General features: G+C 28.5%; 1 protein-coding gene across 2 annotated transcripts; it reads left to right on the top strand.

The window, feature by feature from the left end:
* Positions 1-4,079: 4,079 nt before the first annotated feature.
* Positions 4,080-17,384, top strand: LOC112703154 (probable glucan 1,3-beta-glucosidase A). 2 transcript variants are annotated; one of them, XM_025754485.3, is made up of 8 exons: positions 4,080-4,341; positions 4,450-4,569; positions 5,045-5,230; positions 7,074-7,232; positions 13,348-13,517; positions 14,511-14,666; positions 14,751-15,103; positions 16,870-17,384. In XM_025754485.3, the coding sequence occupies exons 1-8, from the start codon at positions 4,150-4,152 to the stop codon at positions 17,049-17,051; spliced, it is 1,518 nt and encodes a 505-aa protein (XP_025610270.1). In that variant the 5' UTR covers positions 4,080-4,149; the 3' UTR covers positions 17,052-17,384. The 2 variants fall into 2 exon arrangements, with proteins under 2 accessions (XP_025610270.1, XP_025610271.1); XM_025754486.3 differs by having other exon boundaries at positions 4,087-4,341; positions 5,045-5,119.
* Positions 17,385-20,632: the final 3,248 nt, after the last annotated feature.

The raw sequence follows: 20,632 nt of genomic DNA, 5'->3' as shown, positions 1-20,632 counted from the left end.
TGTTAATAGTCCATTAATATTGGCATACACAATTTCGTGCACCAGGTAGGCATGACCTAAAGCTGGTTGCTCGAGGTTGGTTGGAGTTCATTCAGCGCTCTATCATCCCCACAAGCAACCGGTCTAAGGTTACAGTGGACCGAGCAATGATGATCTATTGCATCATGCTCAGCAATGAGGTGGAGGTTCACTGCGTGATTCCTCGGGAGCTGTACCACATAGCCGCGAAGGCCTCTTCCTCTGCTAGACTAGCCTTTCCTCATCTCATCTTCGTCCTGTGTGAGGCAGCCATAGTTCTTATTGATGGAGATATTCCAATTGAGGTTGACAGACCAATCACTAGGAAGGGTATGGAGCATGCTAGGGAGCTTGGGCATGCAGCACCACAGGAGCCAGTTCTACCTCCTCAGCAGGACTTTCTAGAGATGCCTCAGGAATTTTATTTTCCTTCCCGTGACTACTGAGACCATTTGACCACATCCATTGGAGATCTGACATCTTCTGTGGATCAGCTGAGGATTGAGCACCAGGACCATTTAGCCTTCCTCCATTAGCTGGTAGAGGAGTAGTTGAAGCAGAGGCGCGACATAGATGAGCTGAAGCACAGAGAGGATTCCTAGGAGGGAGCAGCAGTCGCCATGACTGAGGTGGTTGAGTTTCTTTATCTTCTACTTTCCTTATTTTTTTTTCTTCAGTATTTCTATCTTATTTCCTGTTTTCTATTTAAGCTTTTTCATGATCACTAGTAGTCATTTATTGCATTCTAGTTTAGTTCGATCCCATCACCCCCTTGGCCAGCGAGTCCTCGATCCATCTCACACTTACCAGTGACATCTTGTACATTGGCTCCATCTGTGGGGACTTGCCAAGTCTTAGTGACAAGACGGAGAATTTCGAGGAGCAATCCCCAAGCCATCACCATGAGTTAGAGCCAAACGACCCAACACCCGAACCACAGAGCAACGTCCCCCTAACTCTCGGGAGGATAACCAGCACCGTACAACGTTAGCTAACCTCTAACAGGCAACCACCGAAAGAAGACAACTACCACCTTGAAAAGGCTCGAGCACCCGACAGCCTTGGAGAGAAAGCATTCCAGATAATCCAAGAACTCTACCAAAGAGTACAAACTCTTGAGGGCCGGGTTGCATCCAAAGAGCGATACCAGCTGGAACACCCAACTCAAGTGACCTCCAGGAGTTGATCACAGCGAGAAACCAAGAAAGAAAGGTCTCCCGAATGATGACACGGGAAACGACGAGATCGCAACTTTTCCCATGGACCGAAGCACCGACTTGACAACGACGACAGAAGACACCGGCGAGATCCCAAGAGGACAAGGAGCAAACACGTGATAATGGAAACCAACCTGTTGATCGAAAAGATCCTGAATCCAGGTTACCAAAAGGTTTCGACAAACCAACCAATATGAAGTATGACGACATCAAAGACCCTCAAGAACACCTAATGGCCTTCGAGGCCAGGTTAAACCTGGAAGGAGCTGCCGATGCAGTTCGATGCAGGGTTTTCCCGTTAACGCTAGTCGGCTTAGCCATCAAGTGGTTCAATGCTCTCCCAGATGGTTCCATCACCAGTTTTGACAATATCTACAGAAAGTTCATGGTGCAATTCACCACTAAGATCACCAAAGCCAAACACTCGATCAGCCTAATCAGAGTCACCCAACAACAAGACGAGCCCACGAGAAAATACCTCAATAGATTCAACGGCAAATGCCTAATGGTCAACGGGCTCATGGGACTCCATGGCCAGCCTTTACTTGACCAAGGGTCTCATGAATGAAGACTTCCGAAAATACCTCACCACAAAATCGGTCTGGACTATGCACAAAATTCAAAACATCGCAAGAGAATATATAAATGACGAGGAGATGAGCCAAGTCATGGCAGCCAATAAATGACAGCACGCCAACAGAAAATATAAATATAAGTATAAAATTGATTGTAATATTTTTGAAGAGTAATTTTATACATTGGCACTATTTGTGGGGACTTGTCAAGTCTTGGCGGCATGACAAAAAATTTCGAGGAGCAATCCTCAAGCCATCATCCTAAGTCAGAGCGAAACGACCCAACGCCCGAACCATGGAGCAATGTCCCCCTGATCCTTGGAAGGATAAGCAGCACCGTGTACTGTCAACTAATCCCTGATAGGCAACCACCGAAAGAAGACAACTGCTATCTTGAAAAGGCTCTCGCACTCGTGGCCTAGGAGAGAAAGCAATCCAAGAACTCTATCAAAGAGTATAAACTCTTGAGGAATGGGTCACATCCAAAGAGCGATACCAACCAGAACACACAAGTCAAGTGACCTCCAAAAGCTGATTGCGACGAAAAACCAAGAACGAAAGGTCACTGGAACGATGACACTGGAAACGACGAGATCGAAGCATTTTTCATTGATCGGAGCACCGACATGACGACGACGACAAAAGACACCGGCGAGATCCCATAAGGACAAGAAGCGAACACGTGATAATGGTTACGAAAAGGTTTCGACAAACCAACCCATATAAAGTATGACGATACCAAAGACCCCAAGAACATCTAACGGCCTTCGATGCTAAAAGTATTACAATCAATTAGAAAATTTAAACAAAAAATAAATAAATATAAGTATAAAATAATTCCTCCTACCAAGGTGCCTTTCTGATCTTGACAAATGATCTATTAAATTTGAATTTTTGGACTATCACAGTAAATTTAAGTTTTGAGTAAATTATATTTTTTGTCTTTGAACTATATTAAAATTTTTTAAAATATCTCTCAGCTTCATTTTATTTTAATTTTATTTTAAAAATTTTTTATTTGTATCAAATATATTTTTAACTAATTTTAGATCAATTCAGCAATAATTTTACAAGAATAATCATCAACATAAATAAATTAAAAATAATTGATTAGTTGTCATATATTATTATTATTGGATTGTTTTAAATTTTTTAAAAATTTAGTTAATAAAATTATATTTGAACCATTCAAAAATTTTTGGAACAAAATTAAATTAAAATAAAATTAAGATATTTTTAAAATTTTAATAAATAAAAAAAATAGTGTACCCTTTAAGTTTTTATCGGCCTAACCAATCTAGTCACCTTTCCACAAGTCCAATATTGCTGCAGGTTTATACATAGAGATTGAGGACCCCTATTTGTGTATATTTTTAAAAGATTGGACAATTGAGACTTCCTTCTTTAGCAGCCTATCAAGTATCAAATCCAGTCAATTAATTTTGTTCATTTTATAATCAGCAATTAACATTTTATCTTTCAGTTTAATTTTAAAGTTCTAACGAAGATGCTTTTTGGGGTGTTGGATATAATGGTGTTCGATGGAAATTATTTCCCCCAAAAAGTAGTGGTACATTACAAACTATTTACTTTTAAAAGATATAAACATTTTAGATATAGTGTTTGCTGTCAAATACATACATTTTTACCTATATTTTTTTACACATTGCAAGACATATTGCAATCTCTTACAATGTGTGATTAATTTCAATATCTCTTTTATTTGATATATCATCACTTGTTTTTAACTTTTATCTTTGGCATTTGTTTAAACAGAGAAGTGAATTAACTACTCGATTAATTTAATTTGATTTATCAATTTTATTATTTGTACATTAAAAATATTTGTTAAAGTTAACTACTAATATAAAATATAGATAACTACTCAAATGACTATATAAAAAAATCTTTTTATGAAAATACTTTATTTAAAAATGTGACTTATTTATTTAGTCATATTTTAAATAAAGACCACATTTTTATAAATATCAAAATTTAACCATATAATTCATTATCCAAAAGTTGAAAAAATATTTTTACATGAAAATAATTATAAAATCTTTACTGTAGTATTTATCTAAAATATATATTATAATATAAATATATATTAAAAATAAATAAACAACACATCTATTTATATATAAATATATTAACGACTGATTTAGTGACTAATTTTAATATTTGAATATTATTTCTATTGATCTATTTACTATTTATTTTAATTACTCTAATTTTATACATACATATCTTTTGTTTGCTATATATAGTTGGTCGGACTCACTTCAAAGCAGAGAGAGGAAGAGGTTAAGACTTAAGACAAATAAGAAACACATCTAAAGATGAGTATCTGTCTCAACCTCAGAACATTGCTTCTTAACTTTGTTATTACCTTGACAATGCTTTCTCTATCTCATGAAGCAAGACAAAATCTCGATTCCCCTGTGAGAGCAGTTAGTCTTGGTGGTTGGCTCGTTACTGAAGGTTGGATCAAACCTTCTCTCTTCGATGGAATTCCAAACAAGGATTTCTTGGTTAGAAAATATTATTTATATAACATTCGTAATAATCATCATATTTATTCATGTTGTTATTAATATTAGTACAAGTTTATATAATTGTTGATCTTCAATTTTGGTTAGGATGGAACTGGTCTTCAGTTCAAGTCTGTGACAACAGGGAAGTATCTGTGTGCAGAGTCTGGAGGAGGAACGATCCTAGTTGCAAACCGCACTGCCGCTTCGGGCTGGGAAACATTCAGGGTGAGTTAGCCATGTCTAAAAGAATCAACACTCAAATTGGTCCTGAACTTTCCAATAAAATATTATTCTCTATAAATTCTTAAGAATTACTTACACGAGACAGATTAGTTTTTTTTTTGGGTTGTGAAGGGAGACCAATTTGTTCTAGGTGAAAACTCAATTATTAACTTCACCTGCACTGTACTTGAGTTTTCACCTTTGTTTTATGGGTATATTTTTTGGAATTTTACTGTCTTATAATGAAATTTGTTAAAGAACTTATTTGTTTAATACCTATATTAAAAATTTGATTAAAAACAACAGAAATACGAATATATTTTACAAAAGTAATTTTGATAGATGTTTGATAAATAAAAATTTATTAAAGATCAAAATGTCTAATTTAAAATTTTATGAGAGACCAATTTGAAAGTTTACTTAATCTTCTTTCCATAAGTATAACTAAGCTATCTTATAATTTTGTTTGTTTGTGTAGTTATGGAGGCTGAACGAGACCACTTTCAGATTCAGGGTGTTCAACAAGCAGTTTGTGGGATTAGATGGGATCAACGTTGTAGCTCTTACCAATATTTCAACTGATTCTTTAACTTTCAATATTGTTAAGGAAAGTAATAAATCTAACCGCGTTCGAATCAAAACAACTAGTGGTACCTATTTGCAGGTAATTTACTAACAGATAAAGTATATTTTTTATTTTTAATATTTATAAGTTTTTTAAAAATATTTTTAATGTTTAATTTTATTTTTAATATTTTTTATTTATTTGTTTTGTACTCAAAATTTTAGTTTAGGTTAAAATTATCTCTCAAAAGTTTTAATTTTATTTCTAATATTTTATATAAAATTAATTTTTAGAGATAATTTAGACACAAATTAAAAATATTAAAAACAAATTAAATATAACTAAACGTTAGCAAAAAAAAGATACACTTCATCCTTTACTAACTTATTAGGTAACATGGTAGTTATTACCTTTTATATTTACTTTGTTTTAGCTAAATTAAACAGTGGAAACAAAAATGATAAAATAACCAAAGAAATTCAAAATGTTTTGTTTGTTTGTTTGTCCCCACTTGGGTGTTTGGAGTAGTGCAGATTCTTAACAAGTTGACATTAAAATAATAGGAGAATGTTGGATTACGTTAAATGATTTGGGCATGTGCTGTTGGGGTTTATTGATATTTATAATGTTAGACTGAATAGTCTATTTCGGTACAATTGAACTTTTTTGTTTTGTTAAGTGTTGGAAAATAGGCTAAATGTTCATATCATACATTTTTTTCATGTCAATATTTAAATGTATCAAGTCAACACTTAATAAAATAAACTGATAGATGAGATTAAAATAAATTATTTGCAAATCTTATTGGATTAAAATAAAAATAAATATTTTATAAAGACAAAAGAAAAAAAACCTAGTATTTTATAAGAATAAGAAACTTATTTCCTTTTATATTTAGATCTAGAATCTCATGACACATATAAGTTTAACTTCATATTACATATTTTATATTGCTTTTTAAAGTTAATTTATCGATCTAACAATTAATTTAAAATCATCTATCATAAAAAGTATTTGTATTAAAAGTTTTTATTCTTTTTTCTTCTTATCTTTTGCTGATTTTTTTTTTATAATTATTTTTTTATTTATCGTTTTCTTTTTTTTTACTTTTTAAAATTTTTTTATTTTTTTAATAAATATAAAAACAAAAAAATCAAATAAAAAACATATAATGCTACAAAATTATTAGAAAGAGAATGAACCTACATTCATTCAACTAAAAGAAAAAAATAAAAAAAGAAAAATACAATATTAAAAAAATATTTTTGTGTCTTTATAGCAAAATTTTAGTATATTCTTATTCTGATAATAAGTTTTGTATAATTCAAAATTTTTTCTCTTTTTCCTCTTTATATTCTGCTGCTTCATCTTCATCTTCCTCTTCTTATTTCATTTTTTCATAATTTTTGTTGTTTTATTTTTTTAAAATGAACAAAATAAAAAAAATTAATGTTATAAAATTACTAGAAAAAAATGAAAGAAAAAATGCAATAACAACAGTAGTAATAAAAGAACGATGATAAAGAAAAAACATACTAAAAAGAAGAAGGAACGTGATAAAAAAGAAGGAGAAATGTGAAATAGAAGAAAAAGAAACACGAAAAAAAAGGATGTGAAGACGAGAAAAGATATGTTTGCGTTAGTGAAGCTCATATCTGTACACATTGCTGTAAGGAAAATGATTTTTGTTGAATTTAAAAAGAATTAAATATATAACATGTTGTTAACATTAATAATAAAAAATTAAAAATAAAATTAAAAAGAAATATCAAAGAATCAGGAACTATATATGTAAAATTATGTGAATTGTTATTTTCCGAATTCAATTCGTTCACGGTTTAAAAGAAGTACGAAAGAATTAATAATGAGGTTGATGGAATGCTAGTTTGAATAGTCCTAGGAATAAGAGAAGGGCATTTTAAATGGTGGTGTGAATTTGCAGGCAAAGTCGGAGGTGATGGTGAGTGCAGACATTTCAAAGGTAAGCGGATGGAGAGACGATGACCCAACAGTTTTCCAACTCACAATTGGTGGAAGGATGCAAGGTGAGTTCCAGGTCACCAATGGTTATGGCCCACTCAAGGCTCCCCAAGTCATGAAGGTATCTATAACTCAATCTCTCAACTTTTATTTACATAAATCCCCTTTCAATATTGCTTACCAAGTTTCCAACCTCTCATTGAATTGATTGGGTTAAAAATTAAAAAATTTAATAAAGATTTAATTAAAATGAAATGGAATATATTAAAATAATATATTTATATATAAAATATATTTTTTTAAATAAAATAATTTTTTGTATTATATTATTTTAAAATAATAAATTTCTAAAAATTCATACGAGTTCAACTAATTAACTCGTTTTTTATTAACTTTTATAATTTTTTACTCGATTAGTTATCAATTAATTTTTTAATTGAGTCAGATTCGTTTAATTCAATTCTCAAAATTATATTAATTATAAGATATAAAATATATTAATTTATGTATTCTTTTTTGTACGGAAATATATTTTGATATGTGTGATTATAATTGCAAACAACCAAAATTTAATTTTCAAGTCAGATTTGGGTGGTCGTAATGCATGGGTTTCAAATCAGGAGAATTATAAAGTGATAAAATAAAGAATTAATTATTATTAAATATGAAATTTTTCATCGTGGGTAGGTCTTATTATTTTGATTTAAGAAAAATTAGACTATTATTTTTTTTATAAACTTTTTTATTTAAAAAAACTTAATCCACATGCATGAATATGAGTACGAGAAGCGAGATACGTGTATATGAGGTGTGTTGACACTTGACACCCTTAAGATGGTGGAGACACGCTATGTATTCACAAAAAATATTGAATTTGTCACTTTAAAATTTTTTGCATACTAAAAAAAAAAATAAAAAAAAAGACTTCTTGCAAAATTATAAAATTAAATAATAAAATAAAATATCGTTTCACAAATTATGAGATGCTTAAAAAAAACAATAAAATTGCTTCCAGAATGCAAAAAACAATACACATAATTTCAAATTTTACTACAATTTTCATTTTGGAATATTACAACAAAAATATTTTCATATATAAATTTTTTACCCTATAATAATGCATGTGTATGTGGTGTCAATTTATAAATAGAATAAATATTTTTATGAATTCATTCACCCAATAATTATATTAGTTGTATACTTTCAAAGCAATATGATGACTATCTGTATTCTTTTACAATTTATTGAACAATAAAAAATAAGTTAAATCTTAATAATTCTTGAAGTTGCAATTGAATTTAAAACTTTTCTGTAAATTAAAGATTGTTCTAAATTTATTTCCGAAATTAATAATAGTCATTCTTAAAATATTATTTGGTAAATATTCTGTAAAGTGAGTAATGATGTATATAGAGAAAAGCCACGATGTATAACCAACGATTATATTACATGATAATTATAAGATTTTGATTCAATTTATTAGTTTCTATTATTGATTTATAATCCTAGTTTCAATTTGAGGTCTAAAAAATGTGATTCTTTGTCTTCGATAGTTTTATTAGATTGATCACCACTCTTTGTTCATAACCTCCATCCTATTATAGGATTTTTCTAAGTTCACCTTCAACTTAAACTTCCTCTCTCTCTTCCTCTTTCTTTCCTCGAATTTTACCATAGCGAGTTCTCCTCTCTCCTCGACAGCACCATTTCCGTAGTAGGCGACCAGTACAGAAGTGGAAGAAGGTGGAGCGAACATCAAATTTTGAATCTTTCTTAATAAACCGTTTCAGATAATCGATGTTTACACAATTTTCAGCATTTCCAAGATCGTTGAAAGGAAGAGAAGGTAGCTTAACAGCAGAAAAAAGGCTAGTAACATGACATCGGCAGCCGATGAAAGAGGACTTGGGATGATGAGAATGAGAGTATATGTCTAACAGTGAGATCCAGAACTCTCATTGAAGGGGTCAATTTTGGGAGTGATAAGGTGGCAACAAGTGGAGTGGAGATCGAAGACGGAGAAGAAGGAGAAAGACAAGGCATGAAACTCCGACAGTGAGAGAGTTATCATGTCTATTCAAGGCAGGGATTCTATGTTGAGAAATTGCTGTTGCTCCTGCAGTGGAGGCATTGACAGCTATGAGGTAGCTGCAGGGATTAAGAGAAGAAAAAGAGACTTCATGAGAGATAGAGACATAGTAACTCCAACGCATTAAACCTGTCTCAATACTCAAAACAATGTTGTTTTAGTTGTATTTGGAAGCTAGAAAGAAAACGACGATGTTTACAACTTCAGCGTAGTCTTATCCAACTACGTTATTAATTTGTTATCGAAAAATATCTCAGAAATGATTATTGGTAAATTCAGGAATAAATTTAAAACAATTTTAAATTAAAGGACTAGTTTAAAATTCGATTACAAGTTTAGAAACCACTTTAATATTTAACTCATTAAAAATCTCATAATTTCTATAACTCATAAAAAATCTCATAATTTTTACTCTAAGTTAAAAAAAATTTATTAACAAAAGGAGCTACTCCAATAAAGACGTCTAAAACGTCTTTTTTTAAAGATGTTTTTTAGTAACTAAAATTTAACACATATAATCAATTAAATCATCTTATTTTTGTCAAAGTTAGGCCAAACAAATTAATTTGACCGGAAAAATGGTGAATCAAATCTTAAACCAGTCTAAATTAATATTATTTTTATAAAAAATAACTACAATACCTTTATTATAGAAAATGACTAAAATATTCCTACTAATATATATATATATATATATATATATATATATATATATATATATATTTTTTTTTTTTTTGAAAACTCTAAATTCTAACCTTATAACGACAGAGACAGAGAAGTAAACGAGTAGAATTTAGGATTTTCAAAATTAATATATGTAATAGGAATATTTTAGTCATTTTTTTATAATAAGAATATTGTTGTCACTTTTTATAAAAAAAAATAATATTAATTTAGACCAATTCAAAAATTGATTCACCATTTTTTTATCAAATTAATTTGTTTGGTCTAATTTTAATAAAAATAATACAATTTAATTGATTATATGAGTTAAAAAAATAATATCAACTAAAATACATTTAAAAAAAGATATTTTAAATGTCTTTATCTAAATAGTTGTATAACAAAAAGACATATGCAAAATGTGTATATGTCAACTTTCTCTTTTTACATGTAATAATAATGGGTGAATAATTTTTTTAGATTATTAATTTAAAATAATCTCGAAAAAACTAGATATAAATTTAATTAGTCTAACAAAATTCAAATGTCTTAAACTAATTTTTTTTCTTTTTTTGTTAGTATAAAAGAATGTAAAAATATGAGAAGGAAATGTCTTAACCACTCTTAAGTTTGGTTTAGTAAAGCTTTTTAAAAAGGTGTTTATATTTTTTAAATGCTCAAAGTTCTTCATTTTGTATTTGTAATTTTTAAAAGATTAAAATACTTTTAAAGACATCTAAGATAGAATTTTCTTAAAGTTGGCTTGTACTTTTTAAAATTTAAAAGTCTAATATAATTTCATATATTAACTAATTTTTAAATTTAATGTTTATATTTATGTTTATTATAGTATTTTTAAATTTTAAAAACTATTTTACTAAACACAATTATTATTACTTGTGTTTATTTAAAGCTATTTTTAATTTGATTTATCACACATAAATACTACAACTTTTAAAAGATCATCTTTTAAAAATTAATTTTTATAAATTACTTTTAAAAAATAAAAATTTTATCAAATTAAGCCTTAATCTGCCAATAAACTTATAGAATGACAAGAAAAATAATACCATACTCACACCCACTATATAAAAACATATATTTTATATAAATTATAAAATGAATAATAATTAACTTATTATTTTACTAATATTTTTACTTTTAAATATCTAAATTCTTATTTTTGATATTTTGAAGATAATGAAATTGATTTTATTTTAATTCGACCACCAAATTGGACCATGGAAGAGAGGATCACCTAATTGAGAGCAAACCGACACTTTGTCGTTTTTAGGTGAGGAGAAAATAAAGAAATAAGGAAAATAAAAAGATTAAACACGGATCTCTTCATTTGAAAAAGCTACATTTTTTTAGAAATAAAATATATAATTAAGTCTTTAAAAATTCTAGAATAGATCCATAAGATTTGTTAGAAATAATAGACTGGACTAGAAAAAAAATTTGTGTATTATTGACTGTATTTAAATTGTTTATTCAAGTTGTCTATTTAAGTTGTCTTGAATGATACAATATAGAAGAGTATTTATAAATATTAAGAGAATCCTAATAATAAAGACATAATCTCCTATAATAAATATTCAGATATACTAAATAATACTAATTGATCCTAATTGATCCTAATTATATTCTAACATTCCCCCTCAAACTCAAGTTACAACTTGAGTTTAAAACTTAATTAAACAAGAAAAAAAATGCATAAACTAATAGAATGGATGCAGATGGAACTGTCGGAAGTAAGCGCAGATGGAACTGCCGCGGGTGCAGACGGAACTGTCAGAAGAAAGCACAGAGGGAACTGCCGCTGTCTGAAGGAACTAGGAAGCGCAGACGGAACTGCCGCTTGTCTGAAGGAAGCGCATACGGAACTGCCGGAAAGAAACGCAGATGAAACTGCCACAAGGAGATGAAACCCTGACGGAACTGCCATGAGAAAACACAGACGGAACTGCCACGAGAGAACGCTCACGAAACTGCCACGAGAGAATGCAGACGGAACTGCCACGAGAAAACGCACACGGAACTAAGAGAGCAAAAACTATATGATTTCTTCATGAGAATAGGAAAATAACGGATGACATTGGTGTTTGATCATTTGACTCGAGAATATACAAGACGGAGAGAATAGGCTAGTCGGTGAGGTGAAAAAAAAAAAAGAAAAGAAGAATGATATAGAAAAAATGCAAAAACTACGGTGATTTCACCGCAAGGAAAACAACCTATCCTCCTCAAGGAGGATACCATGGCTCTGATATTATGTTAGAAATAATAGACTGGACTAGAGAAAGGATTTATGTATTATTGACTGTATTCAAATTGTCTACTCAAGTTGTCTATTGAAGTTGTCTGGAATGATACAATATAGAAGAGTATTTATAAATATTAAGAGAATCCTAATAATAAAGACATAATCTCCTATAATAAATATTCAAATATACTAAATAATACTAATTGATCCTAATTAATCCTAATTATATTCTAACAAGATTGTTTAAAAAACATATAATGTATATAGAGCTAGTTATTGAAAAGAATTTTACTATTTATTTGTAGGTTTTCGAGGGAAAAAATTACTGATAAGTAACTCTTTAAAAAATTATATTAGTGAATTCATATATTCTTAATAAAAAGATAAATTATGTTTAATATTGTAATTATTTAGGGACTTATAAGTCTAGTATTTCAATTTTTAAAGACATACTTAATATTTCTTTAAGGATTTATAAATTTACCACAAAATTATTTTAAAAAATTATTTAATACTTTATTTTCTTTAAAAATTTATAAATCCATCTCAATTTTTTTTAAAATCTACTTGTTCTTTTTATTTTTTTATATATATTTATCATTATAACACAGACTCATAAAAAAATATTATGTGTTTCAAAATGTCAGACTATATATATTATTATATATTAAACTTAAGATAATACTTTTTTTTCTTTTTTATCCTTTTTCCAGTTCCTTATTAATATTAGCATGCGGTTTTGAAGTTATTAGAATTGGTCTGCTAGCAGTAAAAGGTTTAAATAATATGAATGATATTTCAAATTTAAAAATTGATATGTAGTTTAATTTTCCCCTCCATTTAAGTCATGGACCGAGTCTTGTTTGTAACAGAAAGGGCAAAGAAAAATGTGTGTATACAATTATCTGTTTTAATAAAAAAAAAAAGTTGTTGATTAATTATTTACTGGAAAAATTGTTCTTTATTATTATTTTTTTTTTTCATTTTTATTGTTCCTTGGCAAACTTGCTAGTTGTGTGAGCCTGTGAGGATGTGCAGAAAGTCAGAAACGAAGCATTATTGCATGAATTATTAGATTAGCTGTCTCGATTTGTATTTGCAAAATTTTCCCGGAAATCATTTATGGTCTTGTGTGATATGTAGCAAGTTATTTATTGGAATTAATAATGATGAATGACGGTGGGAGTGTTTAATTTTGTTAATTTATTTGCTTGTTAGGACCACTGGAACAGTTTCATTGTTGAAAATGATTTGAAGATGATAGCGAGTAAGGGAATAAATGCACTTAGAATTCCTGTTGGATGGTGGATAGCAAGTGATCCAACTCCACCCTCCCCTTATGTTGCTGGTTCCTTGCATGCTCTAGACAATGCCTTCTTCTGGGCTCAGTAAGTTCCATATCTACTTAAATTCTACTCTTTACATTTCTTTTAAATAAATATAGTATTTATCTATATAGACCCAAAACAAAAAATTAAGTTTTTTCCTACATTCTTTTTCTTGCTTGCAGTGAAAACGATTGAGATAGTTATCAATATATCTTGTCTTTAGTAACCACAAAATATGTATATATATAACATCTACAAACATATCACATCATATCTTATTTGATATTTCTCATGCATCTCGTGTTTATTATATTGAGGGTCAAAATACATTCGTAAGTGTCTCCTACTTGCAAACAAGATAAGTAAAATTGATAAAAAAGAAACATAATTTTTTTAGTTTATGCGGATATATTTAAATATTATATTTAGTTTATCTATTTAAAAAAAAAAATCCACTACTCTCCTCTACTCATCCCTCTTTGCTCTGGTAGTTATAGTTATGCATTTTAATTTTAGAAAATGATTAAGAAGTGTTTGTGCAAAATTATTTTTACTAATTATTTTATTCTTTACATCGTTGGATTTAATTTGATATCTTTTTTATTTGTTTAATGAATAATGCTACACATAAAATCTTTTTTTTTAAACTAAGTCTAACTAAATTAAACAATAAAACTTAAAAATAATGCTAATTATAACTGATTTTTGTTATATTAGATTAATTTGGCTAGACTTAGTTAACAAGATTTTTTTTTGTTTGTCTTTAATATTTATGATTTTCTTTAAAAATATTTTTAAATTATATTTAATTTTATCTTTGACCATTTCATTTTGTATCAAAATTATTCCTACATATTAATTCTATCTAAAATATTGTTGATAAAATTAAAAATGTTTATCGATAATTTTAAAATAAATAAAAAATGTTAAGAACAAAATTAAAATAAATAAAAAACATATTATATTAAATGTTGCTAAAATTATATAGCTACTATAGTCATAAGTCATAACTATATACTTAAACTATTACTAAGACTAACGAGCTAAGTGTAGGAAATATGGGTTGAAAATTATCATTGATCTTCACGCTGCACCTGGTTCCCAAAATGGGTATGAGCATAGCTCCTCCAGAGACACTTCTCAAGAATGGGGGAAAACAGATGAGAACATCCAACAAACCGTTAATGTTATAGAGTTCTTAGCTGCAAGGTTGTGTATTTCTATTTCTTACATACATACTTATTCGCTTTTAAATTAATTAAGGAAAGCATGAAATATGGTTAATTATTACAGGTACGCAAAAAGCCCAAGCCTGTATGCGGTTGAGCTGATAAACGAGCCTCTATCACCAGGTGCCACCTTAGAGGCTTTGAACAAGTATTACAAAGCTGGGTATGAAGCAGTGCGCAAACACTCAAAAACAGCTTATGTTGTTTTGTCAAATAGGTTAGCGTCCTCGGACCCAAGGGAATTCTTCCCTGTTGCCACTGGCCTCATGAAAACAGTGATTGATGTCCACTACTACAGCCTCTATGAATCCAAATTTGACAACTTAACCGTCCAACAGAACATTGATTTCATCCAAACAAACCGCTCTTCGGACTTGACTTTTGTTACAACCTCAAATGGCCCTCTTACTTTTGTCGGTCAGTCTTCTAATCACACTTCTTCCGCCGTTCACAATTACTGCTATACAATCAACACCTCTTTCACATAATCATGTGGGACTAACATTTTTTGTGAATCACACGTGTTTATGTCTAGGTAGATATAACATTATTGAATATTGAATGATTCCTTTCCCTCACCATTTTTTTTTATTTACTAGACCATTTTTCAAGCAAAACAGTTTTCTACTTTTCTATGCTATTGCTCTTAGTAAGATGATAAGCCATTTTCAAAAAACAAAAAGATGATAAGCCATTTTCAAATTCATATTGACATTCTTTTTAAGGTTTTGTTAGTTAGACAATAACTTTTTTGTAAACAATGTGAATAATGGGTTCTAGAATTAACGCAATAAAATAAAAAATACTCCACCTCCAAATTATTTCCTAAATTTTAACATTAGGATAACCATCTATACATCTATTGAATTGAACATCTACCTATTGTTAACTATATACATGAGTAAATCGAATCAAAAGAAATAACTATCCAATTAAAAATAATAAACATAATCCTCTACATGCCTATTGAATTGAACATTTGACATATCAATTTTTCACATTGTTTAGTATTCTTATTGTCTACATATACTTTTTCTTTTTTTTAATTATATCTTTTTAATATTTTTAAAAATTATCCACGATCTTTATAAATATGGCAAAAAATATAAAAAAAATATTGATAGTCAAATAAAGTTTGTGAGTAGCTAACATCTAACAATCATTTAGTTATTTTTTTTGTTTATTTAAAAAAAAATCAATACAATAATGTGAAGTAAATTTCAAGTGAAAAATAACTAATTTAAATAAAATAAATCCAACAAATACAAAACATCCTATTTCAATAAACACAAACACAATCTCTTGGTTTTATTCATAATTGTTAAAAATAATGAAAGTTACGATAAAAATTAAGAATAAATAATTACAACTAATATTAAAATGCATATTAAATATATCAAAAGTATTTATGTCATCTAAAATATGATGTTATTTTGATGGTATTTTAGATTTAATTCAATATAAATATTAGTTTAAATTGCCTATATTACACTTTTTGAGGGCGATGCTAGCTCAGATCGTGCATTAATTTGAGATGCATATGCACGCGCGGATTAACTCTTTTAGTGATTGGAAGACCTCTTTTATAATTTCTATTGATAATATAAGGGGAAAAAAATCGAATGCACAATGTTTTGAATATTCACTACTATTGATTACGTGGCTTTTGTTTTTGTTTTTGGCCAAGATAATTTCATTTATTAGAATTAAAAGTTCAATCAGATATATATCTCGATTCATACATAATGTATTAGGATATAGGAGCACGCATATGCTAAACCATTGATCATTTTACTTTGTTTATGTTAAGATACACGATAGTTAGAAACTATTATAAGGCATAAAAATAGTTCAAAGCACACAAATTATGTTGGCCATAAAAATATAGAAAGAAACATCACCGTGTTGGGGATTTTTTTTTTCTTAAATAATTTGATGTTGAATAAGTTTATGGGTCTTACAAACACACAATTTTTTATTTTATTACTTTGGTTATTTCTCTCCCCTAAACATTTATGTGACAGGCTGCAAATTTATTTTATCTTGCCAAATCAGTATTTAATTTGGCATATTATTTAATCTAAGAACTTATTTAATTACCTCAGTCTTTTTGTTTTGTTATTTTTTTTTTTTGGTCAAGTTTGTTTTATTATGAATTGGTCTAATATTAATTGGAATTCTAGGTGAATGGGTTTCTGAATGGAAAGTTAATGGAGCCACGAAAGAGGATTACCAAAGATTTGCAAAAGCCCAATTAGATGTTTATGGAAGAGCAACGTTTGGATGGTCTTATTGGACCTTAAAGAACGTCAACAACCATTGGAGTTTGGAATGGATGATCAACAATGGTTACATTAAGCTATAAACAGCAGCTGAGGCATTAGTGGCTCACTAGTCTATCATCATGTATCTTAATATATTTCATCTGTATGAGTATGAATGTGTGTGTGAGTTGTATGAATAAAAAAAAAAATTATAGATTGACGCATGAAAAAGGTGGGAAAAATATAAAATGGGTGTGTGATCTCCAAAAATTTTTCACATTTTAAAGAATTTCATTTGAAAACATATTCTGATTGTGAGGTTTTAGTTTTGGATTCTCAATCAGAGTTTTCTCTTGTATTCAGCCACTGATCTCGTGATCCTTGATAATTGTATATGAACATAATTATATCAAGGTTTATGTGTCTTTTAATCACTATAGAGCCAAAAAGATATAATCGTTTCATATATAAAGAAACTTATAAATAATAAAAGCTAGTGTGTGTGACTCATCGATCAATGATTTTGAAAGACGAAAGAATTGTGAACAAATCTGGAAATTATGCAAATAAATACTGTATATACATAAAAAAAATCAACTACTAAATCAATTACTATTTATTTGTGTATATATATGTGTATATGTACAGTTTAATTTATTTATAATATATATTTTATATATTATAATATATATTTTATAATATATATTTTAATTTATTTATAATATATATTTTATACAGATAATTAATTTCGTAATTAATTTTTCACATACATATAATATAGTTATATTATTATATATGTAAACAAATCATAAACGAATAACTTTTTAGAATAATATATTATAAAGAATTAAAAAGATATATAACGACACTATATACGAATTAGACACTACTTAAAAATAAATATATTTGGTTTAATATATATTAAACTACTCTTTTACTTTATTTCATGACAATAATAAAAAAGTTTCGTAATTTATAAATTCAGCCTATCAAAATACACTTCAATACAATTCAATCAATCAACAATCAATAAATTTTTTTCATCTATTCTTTTTCTATTCTTTCATCATTTTATCATGATATCAGAGCATTGGTATCTTCCTTAAAAAGGATACATAAATTATCATCTTTCCATGAAAAATCACCTTACTTCTTTTTCAACTTCCTCTCACAATGAATAATCAATCTTCTAATTTAACTCAGAATTCAACCAACCTCTATTACATCCATCGAAGTAAAAATTCAATATCAGTCTTGGTTATCCTTGTTCTAACAGGAAACAACTATCATTCATGTAATAGTCACTATGGTCTGTGTGCGTCTTTTTCCAACAGTTCTGTATGCATTCTGTTTCAGCAGTTTAATTAGCATTCTGTTTTAGCAGTTCCATCTGCACTCTTATCGCGCTCTATGCGCCCTCTTTCTTATCGCCCTCACTTATTGCGCTCTAGGCGCCCTCTTTTATTGCGCTCGATGCGCCTTCTGAAGACCACTCTTATTGCGCCATACACGCCTCTAAAAAATCAATCTTATTGCGCTCTACGCTCTTATTTTTTCATTTTTCTTTTGAAGATCGCTGCTCAAGCACAGTATCTCCTTTTATATTTTTGCTGTCGGCAGTTCAAGTTCCGCCGCACGCATCTTCCTCCGCGTCACCACGACGCACAACAACTTCATCGGAACTTATCCAAGCCGTGGATTATTGACATCTTCCATCCACTAGTTTGCGGGGCATATTAAACTACTCTTCCACCTTAACCCATGACAACAATAAAGAAGTCTCGTGACCTATAAATTCAGCCCAACAGAATACACTTCAATACAATTCAATCAATCAACAATCAATAAAATTTCTTCATCTATTCTTTTCCTATTCTTTCATAATTTTATCAATATATAATAACCCGAATTTTTAAAAATTAAATAATACGTTATTTATGATTTATTATATTCATTAAAAATTTTATTAAAAATTTATTTTTTTAAAAGTAATTAAATAAAATTTTATGATATTTTAAATCTAAAATCTATTAAAATTTTTAAATAATTTTTATTATAATAAAATGTTTTAAAAAAGATAAAAAATTATTAATATTATTATTATTATTATTATTATTATTATTATTATTATTATTATTATTATTATTATTATTATTATTATTATTATTATTTCTTTCCTTGGTCGAAGCTATAAAGGAACAAAAGAAAGAAATGAAACAACGTAGGTTATATATAGGTGTTTATTACGATAATAAATTCATACGTAACAATACATTTAAAATATGGATAAGAAGTAATAAGGCATGTAAAATTTATTTTTCACATTAGTATTTAATTTTTTTTAAAGATTACCACTTTTACTAAAACACATTTTTAATTAAATAAAAATAAAATAATATTTATTTAATTTTATAAAAAGACTTAAATACTCTTTTTTGTATATATTAGATAAAAATTATTCTTTTAGATTAATTAAATTGTTTAATTTTATAATTTTAAAATTTAAATAATCTAAAAAATAAAAACAAAAACAAAAAATACATTTCACAAAATCATTTGTCTCTTCATAAATCCTAATCAATTATTCATACCAAAAAAATTAAATAAATTTAAAAAGTGTTGTGAAATAAATAAAAGATATAAAATAGAGATATATAAATAGAAGACTCTATTATTAATATAATTAGCTCAATAATAATTTATATATATATAATAATATTATATGTTGTAATGTGTATATATATACAAAGATAGAAAGAAGTATTAAAAATAAAGAGAGAGAGAATTGCATATGTTTATTGTTACTATCTCAATATAATAAAGATGATTAATATTGCTATTAATATTATATGTAAAGAGTAATAGAAAAGAGAATTTAAAATACTAATAAAATAAAAGAAGAGAAGGAATTGTAGTAGAAATATAAAGAGAAGAGTATTTGATTGCAACATAAAGAGAGAATTGATCTTTATTTTGTATTATTGTTGTGTTATACGTAAAGGCTATGAAGCCTTATTTATAGTAGTACAAAATCAACCTTCATTAAAGGTTGGTCTTCAAATTTCTTCCTTGAAAATAAATCTCTTTGCATGGGAAAGATTATTAGCCGCCCAATTGATAAATGGGCATTCATTTCATGTTTATCCCAACACTCCCCCTTGAATGCCCATTAAGGATTATGCCTCGTTAAAACCTTACTAAAGAAAATCCAGTGGGAAAAAACCTTAGTGAAGGAAAAAGAGTAAAATATCCTTTGTGATGGGGACTGCCTCATTAAAAACCTTGTCAAGAAAAACCCAATGGGAAAAAAACCTGACCAAGGAAAAAAGAATACAGTCTCCCCCTCTTGCCGACATCATTTAATGTCTCGAAATCGGCGCATCCCAATCTCATGTACCAATCTTTCAAAGGAGGATCTTGGGAGTGACTTTGTGAATAAATCTGCCAGATTGTCACTTGAACGGATCTGTTGGACATCAATCGTCCCTTGATTTTGAAGATCATGGGTGAAGAAGAATTTGGGAGAAATATGCTTAGTTCTATCACCTTTGATGTATCCGCCTTTAAGTTGAGCAATGCACGCTGTATTATCTTCAAACAAGACAGTTGGAGCTATCTTATGATTAATCAGTCCACATGATGACAGAATATATTGAATCAGACTCCTCAGCCAAAAGCACTC

Source organism: Arachis hypogaea, chromosome 7, assembly GCF_003086295.3.
Source record: "Arachis hypogaea cultivar Tifrunner chromosome 7, arahy.Tifrunner.gnm2.J5K5, whole genome shotgun sequence".
NCBI lineage: Eukaryota > Viridiplantae > Streptophyta > Magnoliopsida > Fabales > Fabaceae > Arachis > Arachis hypogaea.
The sequence above is the reverse complement of the archived record's forward strand: the minus strand, read 5'-3'. Positions and strand labels throughout refer to the sequence as shown.